The sequence below is a fragment of the Rattus norvegicus genome, chromosome 12 (assembly GCF_036323735.1).
Source record: "Rattus norvegicus strain BN/NHsdMcwi chromosome 12, GRCr8, whole genome shotgun sequence".
Classification (NCBI taxonomy): Eukaryota; Metazoa; Chordata; class Mammalia; order Rodentia; family Muridae; genus Rattus; species Rattus norvegicus.
Window position 1 is genome coordinate 44,624,131 of NC_086030.1, and position 12,016 is coordinate 44,636,146.

Consider the following 12,016-nt stretch of genomic DNA (forward strand, 5'->3'; position numbering starts at 1 on the left):
ACGGACTTGGGACTGTGGCGACCCAGAAGACTAAGATAGGAGGTAGTGACATTCTATCTCAGTAGCAGAGTTCCTGGCCAACATGGCCAAGGACCTGGGTTCCATGCCTGGGAGGCTGGGGTGGGGTGAGGGGGGGAAAGGGGGGCAATGGCAGAAGCAGGATTAGATCTCTGTGAGTTCCAGCCTGGTCTACACAGCAAGTTCCAGGACAGCCAGGGCTGTATGGTGAGACCCTGTCTACACACACACACATACACATACACAGAGAGAGAGAGAGAGAGAGAGAGAGAGAGAGAGAGAGAGAGAGAGAGAGAGAGAGAGCTCTATAGGGGAAGTAGAAAGGGGAAAATGAGGCTGAGGAGAAAAGAGGGAGAGAGGAAAGGAGGAACCAGATTCAAATTCTGGCTCAATCACTAGGTAGCTGTGTGACCTTGAGGGAGTTCTCTAGTGTCTCCATTTACACTGTGGAAATGGTCTATCTGCAATGTACCAGAGGCAGAGACTGTCCCGGTGCTCAATCAACTCCTCTTACTGCCCACCAGATCAGTAGGATTGGTGCAGGCAGCCCATGGCAAGGCTAAGGAACGGGGAGGGGACAGTGCTTGTGAAAGCCAGCATCCCACATCCCCTGACTGTCCCATCAGTCAACATGGTCTCCTGGTGCAGGAGCAACTGGGCTCACTTCAGTTCCCCTCTGCCCACATCTGCACCTGTTTAACAGATCGTGTTTCCGGCTAAGATCAGAGCTTTCTGGAAACTCAGCCCTCAGCCACCACGAATTCCTGTCTCTACTAGAGTCACAAGCACCACGTTTCTGGCAGCAATTAGTGGACACCGACTGTAAACCGTAGGCTGCACTTAACCTGGTTTGAACGCCTATGAATGGTGGAGGTGCAAAAGTTATATACTATATGTTATATGTTATCCCCGGTCGATAAAACATGCATGATGTCATCCCAGACCCTGCTTGGATGGAGAAACCCCAAGACAAGCACTTGAGAGGTGGTAAGGAGCAAAGAGAGAAAAGATGGGTATCACCTCTCAAGTCCCTGACTTGTTTTTCAGCTGTCATTCCTTCACACCCTCCAGTCAAAGAACAGATACGGAGGCTGTAGATGACAGGCGGTCATCTCCAAGAGCCATTCTCCAACCCCTTCACAACCATCTAAACACCCAGGAGCTATGCAGGTGGGAGGGAGGTGGCAGGAAATGGATGCCCATTGACCTGTGAGATTCAGAAGCAGGATAGCTAGCACAAACACCATGCAACTGGTGGGTCGTGGTGTGGCTGCACAGTGAGGGTACACACAGGATCTGGCGACCCCAGCCGGTGCCGCGAGGGCGCTAGCAGGGACTTACTTGCAGAGAAATTGGCTTCAGTGTGGACGGGCGGGGTGGAGGGCAGGAAGGGCCCGTGGCCCACAAAGAAGGACCGCAGGGAGCGCTCGGACAGGAGCGGAGACCGCTGCTGGGCAGGGATGTTCTCACAGCTGCCCACGCCACTGTGGATCTTGAGGTTCAAGGGTTTGCTCTTCTTCTTGGCTCTGCAAAGGAAGCAGAATGAGGAGACGAGAAAATGGATCTGTCTGTGCCGTCCACACGATCAGTATAAATGGCGCTGGCCTGGCAACAGCCGAGCGCCGTCAAACCCAAGCACGACTTATACCAGAAGAGGCCAAGCCTGCTGGAACGTAACTGGGCATTTCCTAGTCTTCTAGAACATTCCTGCCAGCCTTCCTACCACAGGATCACGTGACATTGACTTGGGAGCAATATTAACCGTCTTTCAAATACTATTGCATAGACGCCATCGTGACGGACGGTTTTATGTCAACTTGACAGGAGCTAGGCATTTGGAAAGAAAGAACCTCAATTGAGAAAATGTCCCCACGAGATTGACCTATGGGCAAGCCTGTGGTACATTTTCTTGATTGATAACTGCTGAGGGAGAGCCCACCTTCCCATGTGGGTGGGGCCATCCGGGGCTGGTGGTTCTGTGCTGTAGAAAAGCAAGCTGGGCAAGCCAGTCTGCAGCGTCCATGGCCTCTGCATCAGCTCCTGTACCCAGGTTCCCACCCTGTTGAGTTCCTGTCCCAACGTCCCTCCATGATGAATTGCGCTGTGTAACTATAAGCTAAGGTAAACCTTTTCCCCTCCCGGGTTGCTTTTGGTCCTGGTGTTTTATCACAGCAATAAAAAGTGAAAGCAACGGAGATAGCTATAAAATGTGTGTTTTTAACGTAAAAGGAAAAAGTAAGGGGAGGGCCTTTAGCAACTATGGTGGTTGAATGCTGACATAAATCCAGGACTTGGTAGTGTGGGGGCATACTCCAACCACCCCAGCACTCAGGAGGCTGAGGCAGGAGGATGCTGACCTAGAAGCCAGCCTAACCTACTGAGCAAAGCTTTGTCCTGAATAAAGCAACAGAAAAGAAAAAAGCGGGTCTTAAGGGTGATTTTTTTTTTATTCTCTCTTTTTTTTTTCCTGGCCCTCTTCCTTGTAAACAGATCACTGGGAGGTAAAGTTATTCAATTTCCCGTGAGATTCTTCACACTGGGACAGAGATGAGACAGAAGCACTAAAGACCGGAGGACTCCGGCCCCTTGCTGACTGAGCTTTGATGAGAGCTAACGAGGGCGTCTCACAGAACACCGGTGTCTAAAAGCCCGCCCTTTACCAATCAGGAGGCTGGGAATATTAACAGTATCAGCGGCCACAGGAGCTGTCACCGAGACTCAGGATTAAGCACACAAACTGCACCCCAGAGACAAAAATCAAGGACTTTAGGGGTCCCCTCATTTAACCATTGAGGTTACCTTAGGCAGGACATCCTGCCACCATTCTCTGCGTGAGGGGGACACTGGAGCAAGTAAGACGAGGGGAACCTAGCAGAAGTGGCTCCCAAGGCCTCGTCATAACTTTAACCAGACCTGTGTCTGTGCCACCACCCTGAGGCTGGTCACCCCAGGGACTGCACCTTCCTGTTATTTTGCTGCCTCCCCTGCTTGATGTGGACTCCTACACATACTCCACGGTCCAGTTCAAAAGTGGCCATATCTGTAACATCTTCTCCTAACTCTCTGAGACAACCTCACCCTCTGTATCCTAACCCCCAGCTCCCAACCATGGCTCCCTACAGCCGCTCTCCCATGCACCTCAGCCAAGGTAGCCTTCTCGCCTTTGACAGCCCAGAGTTCTCGCCTCTGCTCACTCTCTTCGATCCCTGTCTTGATAACTCTGTTCTGGTGTGTCCCCACCAGCCTGAACTAGCAGCTTCTCCTTTTTCCTTGTCTTGTCTGTATGGTCATATTTTCCAGTTTTCCCCACACTTGTAATCTCTCTGGCAGAACTCAGGCCTCGAGGGCAGGTGACACTGGATATCTCATTGCTCCATCCTTGGCAACTGGCTTGGCGCCTGGCACAGAGTAGGCACTACTTCAGTGAGCTCCCTGGCACACAGTAGTTGCTGCTTATGTGAGCTACCTGGCACACAGTAGGTGCTGCTGAAGTGAGTGTTCCGAACAAGCCCAGGGATATCATGCTACATTCCGATTCTCTGCCTCCCACTCCTAACTACTGGCTCCCCACGGACAGAAACCTTACAGATGGCATGACCGCATCTCTCAGCCCCTGGCTTGGCACTCCGTGGCACAAAACACACCTCATACTCTGGTTAGAAGTGTCTCCCTTCCCCCACGGAGCTGGTCTCTCAATGCCTTCCCATCCACCTGCCCACACTCCCATCAGCCCAGCATGGACCTGAGCGCCCTCTGGTGGTGGCCGCAAAGCTTACTTGCAAAAGGCCAGGCCAACCCTGGAGAGCCACATAAAAAAGCCATTCTCTCTTTGCAGGAGGCCAACTGTGTCTGCCTGCCCAGCCACCCCTGTGGCAGCAGTCAGTCCTACTTATTGTTCCTTCAGGGCATTCCCCCTTACAGAAGCTTATAGCCAGTAACACCCCTGCCCAGGGCTGGGATAATGAGGAAGAAGGAACCAATATTAATACAGCCCATGGGTATCAAGCAGTGGGGATTTAAGGTGTATGCACTAATGCCAGGTCACAGCGATCAGGGACAGAAAGATGGGAACTTGAGTCATCGGGAAGGAAATGTCCTCTTTGGGCTTCAGTTTCTCACCTGGACAAGAGGACCTATGAGGTAGCCAGCTTGGCCCAGACAATCCTGTGTGCCGTCTCCCGCCACAAGCATGGCTGTACATTATTGGCTAAGTCCAATGGCCACAGAGCCATGTAAAAAGCCAAGCAAGAAGCTGAGCATTGAAACCAGGCTGGACTTCATGTGAAATGCCCAGAAAACTCTCCATCCTTGGCAAGGGAAGAAGGCATGGGCAAGCCCCTGAGCAAAAAGCTGTGCGCATCCCGCCAACCCAAGCAAGACCGGTGTCCTTGTCCTGCTCCAACTAGCAGCTCAGAGATGCCGGAAGTGGTGTGGCTACCAATCCACAGCCACGAGGGCAGGATGAGTGCAGATAACTGTCAGACAGACAGGTGGAAGAAAGGAGGGAAGGAGGAAAGAGGGGGAGGGGAAGGAGAAGAAAGGGAGATACAATGAATGAGAAGATGGAGAGGGGGAGAGGGGGAGGAACAAGGTGAGAGAGAAAACGAGAAAAGAAGGAAGAGGGGAGAAAAGAGATGAAGGAATAACAGAAAGAGGGAGGGGAAATGGGGATGGATGAATGGATGGGTGTGTGGGTGGGTGGATGGATGAGTAGCTGAGTGGATGGATATATGGATGGATAGATGGGTGGATAAGTGGATATATGGATGAATGGATGGATGGATGGACAGACAGATGGACAGGTGAATAGATGGATGTATAAATGAACAGATGGCTGAGTGGATGGATAAATGAATGAGTAGGTGGCTGGGTGGATGGATGGATGAGGGGACAGATGTATGGAGAGTGAGTAGCTAAGTGGATGGATAGATCAATGGATAGATGGATGGATGGATGAGTGAATGAATGAATGAATAAGTGGGTGGATGGGTGGATAGATGAATGGATGGGTGGATGATAGCTGAGTAGCTGAGTGGATGGATGGATAGATGGAGGGATGGATGAAAGAAGGAGAAGATTGCAGGATATAAACAACGAATACAGTAGTATGGGCAAGAAGGAAGCGGGAGACAGACATCTTGACAGAGTAATGCGGAAACATCCTGAGTCACATCCCTACCCAGGCAGAGCAGCCACATGGACGAGATGTGAAGTTATCCCTGAACTTTGCCATCTTCCCCCTCACCAGGAGGACACTCAGAGAGGACAGACTGTGACGGCATAGATAGTTGGACCACGTGATGCATGAAGAAAGAAAACAGTCTGGCCATGATCTTCCCAGACCTCAGCACAAGCAGCTAACTACTAAAAGCAGTGAGACAAGGTGAGCCCCAGACCCCAGAAGGAAAGGTCTCACCCCACAGGCTCTCCGCCCCAGGTGCACCCTGCACTCCATGGGGCAGACAGCAAGCCAATGCTCCTTAATGCAGTGGCCATGCTGAAGGTGTTTCCAGGGCCAGTCTGACCTGAAGCTTCACAGCCAAAAGGTTTTCATTTCTATCAGAAAGTTATGGCTTAGAAAAGGAGGTTTTTCAGAGAGGTGAAGAGTGAGTAAGGGGCCTGAAAGAGACAGTTTCCCCCAGAAGATATATAAAAACCCACCAAGGAACTCACCAAAGATGGGGCTTCTGCTTAGCCAGTCAGACATTTTGCTGTGTTCAGGGCTACTGCTGCTACTGCTGCTGTGTGTGTATTTGTATTAGAGTGTGTGTGAGTGTGTGAGTGTGCATGTGCGTGAGAGAGACAGAGACATAGAGAGACTGAGAGACATAGAGAGACAGAGACACAGAGACAGAGAGACAGAGACAAAAAGAGAGACAGAGACACAGAGACACAGAGAGACACAGAGAGAGACAGAGACACAGAGAGACACAGAGAGACACAGAGATACACAGAGAGAGACAGAGACACAGAGAGACACAGAGACACAGAGACACAGAGACAGAGAGACACAGAGACAAAAAGAGAGACAGAGACACAGAGAGACACAGAGACACAGAGACACAGAGAAACACAGAGACACAGAGAGAGACACAGAGACACAGAGAGACACAGAGACAAAAAGAGAGACAGAGACACAGAGACACAGAGACACAGAGAAACACAGAGACACAGAGAGAGACACAGAGACACAGAGAGACACAGAGAGAGACAGAGAGACACAGAGAGAGACAGAGAGACACAGAGACAAAAAGAGAGACAGAGACACAGAGAGACACAGGGACACAGAGAGACACAGAGACACAGAGAAACACAGAGACACAGAGACACAGAGACACTAAAAGAATTAGTGAAGGGGAACCATGAATCAAATGATAACAAACTACAACCTCAGTCTCCCTGGAATGGCCAAGCTCAAACACAAGAGGATGGCCCCTAGCTGATGAGGATGAGGAGACCGGGAAGCCACAGGCATCACTGGTGAGACCTTGCAGGGCATGGTGGCTACAGAAAACACTGCCCATGGTTTGACTGTAGAATGGGAGTTCTGTGCAACCCAGAAGTTCTACCACATAGACATGAGCCAAAAAGGGGAGGGGAGAGGGGGTAAGTCTTCAGACAAGAAGTATCCATGAACACTGACAGTAAATGACAACCACCAAAGGGCAGGGGAAAAAAAAACCCAAGTGCGCATCAACGGGCAAAAGAAGACAAATGGAATCTGTCTGAGCAATCAAACACGCTTCAGTCTTCTGATGTTCTAGCTCATAGCCTTCACAGGAGTGGACCTCGGAGCTCTCGGGAAGGAAGCTAGACACCAAGGACCACACATTCCAGTTTATATAAACAACCAGAATGGGCAAGCCCTCGGAGACGGGCAGCAGGCTGGCCGCTGCGAGGGCTGGAGCACAGGAGGGGAGTGGGGCCAAGTGCACGCAGAGGTGCTGTTCTGCTGCTTGCTTTGGGCTCATGAAGGGCCCCGGAAGTGGGCAGAGAGGGTGACTGCTGAGCCTTGTGAGTGTTCTAAGCTGCCCTGGAGCGTGGCCTTTAAAAGGTTGAAACGACCAATGTGGCATCGCCGTAATTTAGTAAATTAGAGAAACCATTCTAATACTGTCTGTACTGTGCATTTACCCCTTGACTAGCTGTGTGACCTTTATCAACTGCCTTAACCTCTCTGAGTCCCCAGGTCTTTGCTGGTACAAATAACTTCTACCAGGGTTGTTTAAGGAGCCAATGAAATAGACAGGAATATTCCAGTTGGCTGTGTCCTGTGTCTGTCAGGGACCTACTGAGGTTCCTCTTGCCTCTGTCCTTTGTCCAGAAGAGCTTTTGCTTCTGGATAGGGGGCAAAGCCAGGTGAGCATTCAAAACTGAGTGACCATGGGCATGTGTCTGTGAAGAAGACTTCTGCCCTGGACCCCTGAGTCTGGACACACATAAAGGTCTGTGAGTCACGGTGACAGGGCAAAGAATGATTGTCCCTGTATGAAGAGGGGTAGGAACTGTCCTCAAATGAGACCCTCGAGGTGTAACCCTTTCCCACCCAAAGCCTCCCCCAAGGCTTGGAACAAATTATCCTTCCAAAAATAATGAGGTCCTTACCCCCACCCTGAATCTCAGAATGTAAGTGTAATGGGATCCTGGGTCCTGAAAGGTCTCATTTACAGGGGCGGGAAATGTAGCTCAGTGGGTAAAGTGCTGGGCTGGTGAGAACAAAGCCCAGGGTTGGAACCCAAATGTCTCCTATTCCCAGAACCGAGGAAGTAGGGACAAGGGGAAATCTGGAGTTCAAGGTCATTGTTGACTACACAGTGAGTTCAGGGCCAGATGGAAATACATGAAGACCCTGTCAAGGGGGTAAGGAAGAGAGAAAGAGAGCGAGGAAGAAAAGAGGGAAGAATGGAGAGAGGAAAGGAGGGGAAGGTAGGAAAGGAATGAGGAGAGGAGGGATGGGAGGAGGGAAGGAGAGGTAGGGGGAGGGGAGAGGTAGGGAGGGAGGGAGGGAGGAGAGGAGGGAGGGAGGAGAGGAGGGAGGCAGGGAGGAAGGGAGGGAGGGACAGAGGGAGGAAGGGAAGAATGAAAAACAAACAAAAATTCCTAAGCAGATAAAGTTAGATGAAGTCATAGGGATGGGGCCCTAACTCAGTATGGTTAGTGTCCTCCTGTGAAGAAAGACACTAGGAAGGCACAGAGTAAGGGCCCCTTGGAAACACAGAGCAGCGGCCATCTGCAAACTAAGGAGAGAGACCTCAGGAGAAGGCAACCTGCCTTAGCCCCTGAGCCTGACTTCTCACCCTCAGAACCAAGGAAGAGGCTCTGCTTCCGGGTCTACGGTCCTGTGCCTATCTCAAGGGGCTCCTTGGCACCTGCTGTCATTCATGGGCGCTCCTCACTGAAATGCCCCTGCCTCAGCCCCCTCCACAAATGTCACTTCTAGTTGTGCATTCATTTCTGCATTTGCTCTTGAGTTCTGTAGTGAGAAAATGGATCTGTGGTTCCACCTGTCTTATGGTATATGTGTGTGTGTGTGTGTGTGTGTGTATCTGTCTGTATCTGTGTTGCTATGTATCTGTGTGTCTATGTCTGGTATGTGTGTGTGTGTGTCTGTGTGTATGTATGTGTGTATATATGTGTGTGTATGTATGTGTATGTCTGTGTGTATATATGTGTATGTGTGTATGTGAGTGTGTGTATATATGTATGTGTGTGAGTGTGTATATGTGTGCATGTGTGTCTATGTCTGTGTGTGTATGTCTGTGTATATGTGTGTATATGTGTGTATGTATGTGTGTATGTGTGTGAGTGTGTGTGTGTATGTGTGTATGCGTGTCTGTATGTGTGTCTGTGTGTGTCTGTGTGTATGTCTGTGTGTATGTATGTGTGTATATGTGTATGTCTGTGTGTATGTATGTGTGTATGTATGTGTGTATATGTGTGTATGTGTGTATGTGAGTGTGTGTATATATGTATGTGTGTGAGTGTGTGTATGTGTGCATGTGTGTCTGGGTCTGTGTGTGTATGTCTATGTATATGTGTGTATATATGTGTGTATGTATGTGTGTATGTGTGTCTGTATGTGTATATGTGTATGTGTGTGTACGTATGTGTGTATGCGTGTCTGTGTATGTATGTCTGTGTATATCTATGTATATGTGTGTATGTATGTGTATATGTGTGTGTGAGTCTGTGTGTGTGCATGTGTGTGTGTGTGTGTGTTAACAAAGTCCTGTGTGTATGAGCACACATGGACAAGCTAGAAGACAACTTGCAGGAATCTGTTCTCTCCTTCTGTCCTGTAGGTCCCAGAGATCATCCGAGATGGTCACACTTGGTAGCAAGCACCTTTACCTTCTGATCTATCTTACTGGGCCTTTCCATCCCTGTCTCATCCACTGCCATCTCTAAGGTCTAGAAGCATGCCGGGAAGAAGAGCCCTCAGGAATACCACTTTGTTCCTTTGGTTTTTGTTTTGTTGTTGTTTTGTTTTAGTTTTAGAGACAGGATCCCTCTGCATAGCCCTGGCTGTCCTGGAACTCCTCAAGCTGACCTCGAACTCACAGATATCCTCCTGCCTCTACCTCCCAAGCACTGGGGTTAAAGGTGTGGGCCATCACTCCTGGCTGAAATACCACTTTTGATGGGAAGAACACAAGAAGGTCTAGGGGCCTCAGCCTCGAGGCCAGGACCATCGCACAGATGAACCCACTGAGTCACAGGATGCACCAGAGTCCTAGCCCAGAGCTCCAGCCACACAATGCTATGACGTCCGATCCCAATCCAGTACCACTGGGGCGACTTCATGCTCAGATCTCAGACGTGCTCAAATACGGAGCGTGGGGACTCTAGGACTCTCCGGGTGTGATTCTCACGGCTCCCTCTTTTCCACGACTTTGACTGTTCAGAGACTCAGGCTGAGGAATAGCTGTGATTTAATTGGCAGGTCTAATGGGAGACAGGGCTGGTTCCTCCACGACAGAGTAGAGCCTCAGGGCTTAAAGCGAGGGTGGTCTGAGGCAGCGAACGCGGAGGACAATCCGCAGGGAGAGAATGAGGGATGTTCAAACAGAGGAAGGAAGCGGGGGCTGAACAGAAATGCTGAGGCAGGGGAATTCCAGGCCAGCCTGAGCTACACTAAAATCTTGTCCCAGAAGAGTCCTAGCAGCAATAGCAGAAGCAAGGGCCACATGGGTGTGCACCTCCGTCTCCCCCGTGCCACCACCCAGCCACAAGGCGCTGAGAGAGCCTTCCAGAGAGTGGAGCCATTCATTTGCCTAAATCTGTGCTGTTTCTCAAAGCTGCTCAAACGCCAACTAACCTCAAATTTTAAGATAAGACAGAAAATCCCTTCAATGGTTACGTCAGGCGTCATTTAAAGAGCACCAGCGATGGCTCAGAAGATAAAGGGACCTGCCACCACCGAGCCTGATGGCCTGAGTTCGATGACTGGGATCCCCATGATTTGTTCTCTGACATACACACACACACACACACACACACACACACACACACATTCACATACACACACACAAACACATTCACATATACACACATATACACACATACACACACATTCAAATACACACATATACACACATGTACATACACACATATACATACACACATATACACACACATCAACACACAATACATAACACATATACATACACACATACACATAACACATATATACACACACATACACATGCATATATACACACATATACACCCATACACACACATACACACATATACACACACACAAACACATTCCCCGGGGAACATGGGTATGCATGTGTGCACACAACAACAACACTCACTAGTTAATATCATTCAGACCTTTTAAAAAGCCACACGTGGTTAGTGGCCAGTGCTATAGAAGGTAGAACACCTGGTCACTCCCAGCCACTCCAACTCCCAGAATGGAGGAGTGAACCCCCACAGTGATTCACCGCTAGATCAACAGCTCCAACAGCCACTCTTTTTCTGCCCCCTTCTCCTTCCTCTCTTCTTCCTCCACCTTTTCCTCTTGTTATATTTTTTATCTCCCTGTAGTAGCAAAATTAACTTTGCCTAGCCAGAGACTGGAAGCATCTTCACTGTGCCTCAGAGTGGAGTGGTCAATTAAATTACCACCGTTCCATCAAATGGAGGAGCTGCAGGCTGGATAGAGTCAAAGTGGAGGATTCACCAACTTTTCTTATGGAGTGGAAGGATGGAGAAGTAAATGTGGTGCGTGTGGTACGGCCCCTGTGTCACTGTGCCTTTAAAGGATGTGTATTCATTCCCAGGTAACCCAGCAAACCGGTCTGGGGCTGTAAGATCCAGAAACATGGTGGCAATCCTGGAGAGGACAGATGTGGCATTCTGTAGAGCCCTGAATGTCAGGCAGACGTAAGGCTTGGGAAGGTCTGAGGTCAAGAGGGAGGCAGGGGTGCTGTCCGGAGGGTGAGGAAGGACAGCCAGGGCAGAGAACTCAGAACGCAGGCTGGGGGCAGTGGACCAGACCTCTGCAGATCCGCTCTGCCACTTTTGGAAGACTATTGAACTCTATTCCAACGGCCCTGGGAAGCTGGAGGGGGATACCATCAGACCATTCTTAAAGGATCTCTCTGCTTGAAAAGTAAGATAGAGTCTGGTGGGGCAAGAATGGATTGGGGTGGAAGATATGGCTCAGTGGGGAAAGGTGCTTCCGGTGCAAGCCCGACGGCCTGAATTTGATCCCTGGGACCCGTGGTCGAAGGAGAGAACCTATTCTCAAAAGTTGTCTCTCTGACCTCTACACACACACTGTGGCATGTGCATGGCCTAAAATCCCAAGTAAGGGGTTCAGGGTGTAGCTTAGCAGCAGGGCACTTGTCAGGCATGCACAAAGCCTGAGTTTTATCTCCTTCACCAGGAAAAAAATGTTATTAGGGAGAAGACATGGGGGGTGCAGGGGGACACCCAGACAAGACAATAATGGCTTAGGCCAGGGTGGGACTGTGGGGGTGAATGG

General features: G+C 49.9%; 1 protein-coding gene across 2 annotated transcripts in view; it reads right to left on the reverse strand.

Moving 5' to 3' along the window:
• The window catches only part of Ksr2 (kinase suppressor of ras 2), a 385,977-nt gene that overhangs the window by 161,552 nt on the left and 212,409 nt on the right, over positions 1–12,016 (reverse strand). For both annotated transcript variants that reach the window (XM_006249485.5, XM_017598534.3), the window contains exon 5: positions 1,360–1,544. In XM_006249485.5, the coding sequence (XP_006249547.1) occupies positions 1,360–1,544 (185 nt within the window). The remainder of the gene's footprint in view (positions 1–1,359; positions 1,545–12,016) is intronic.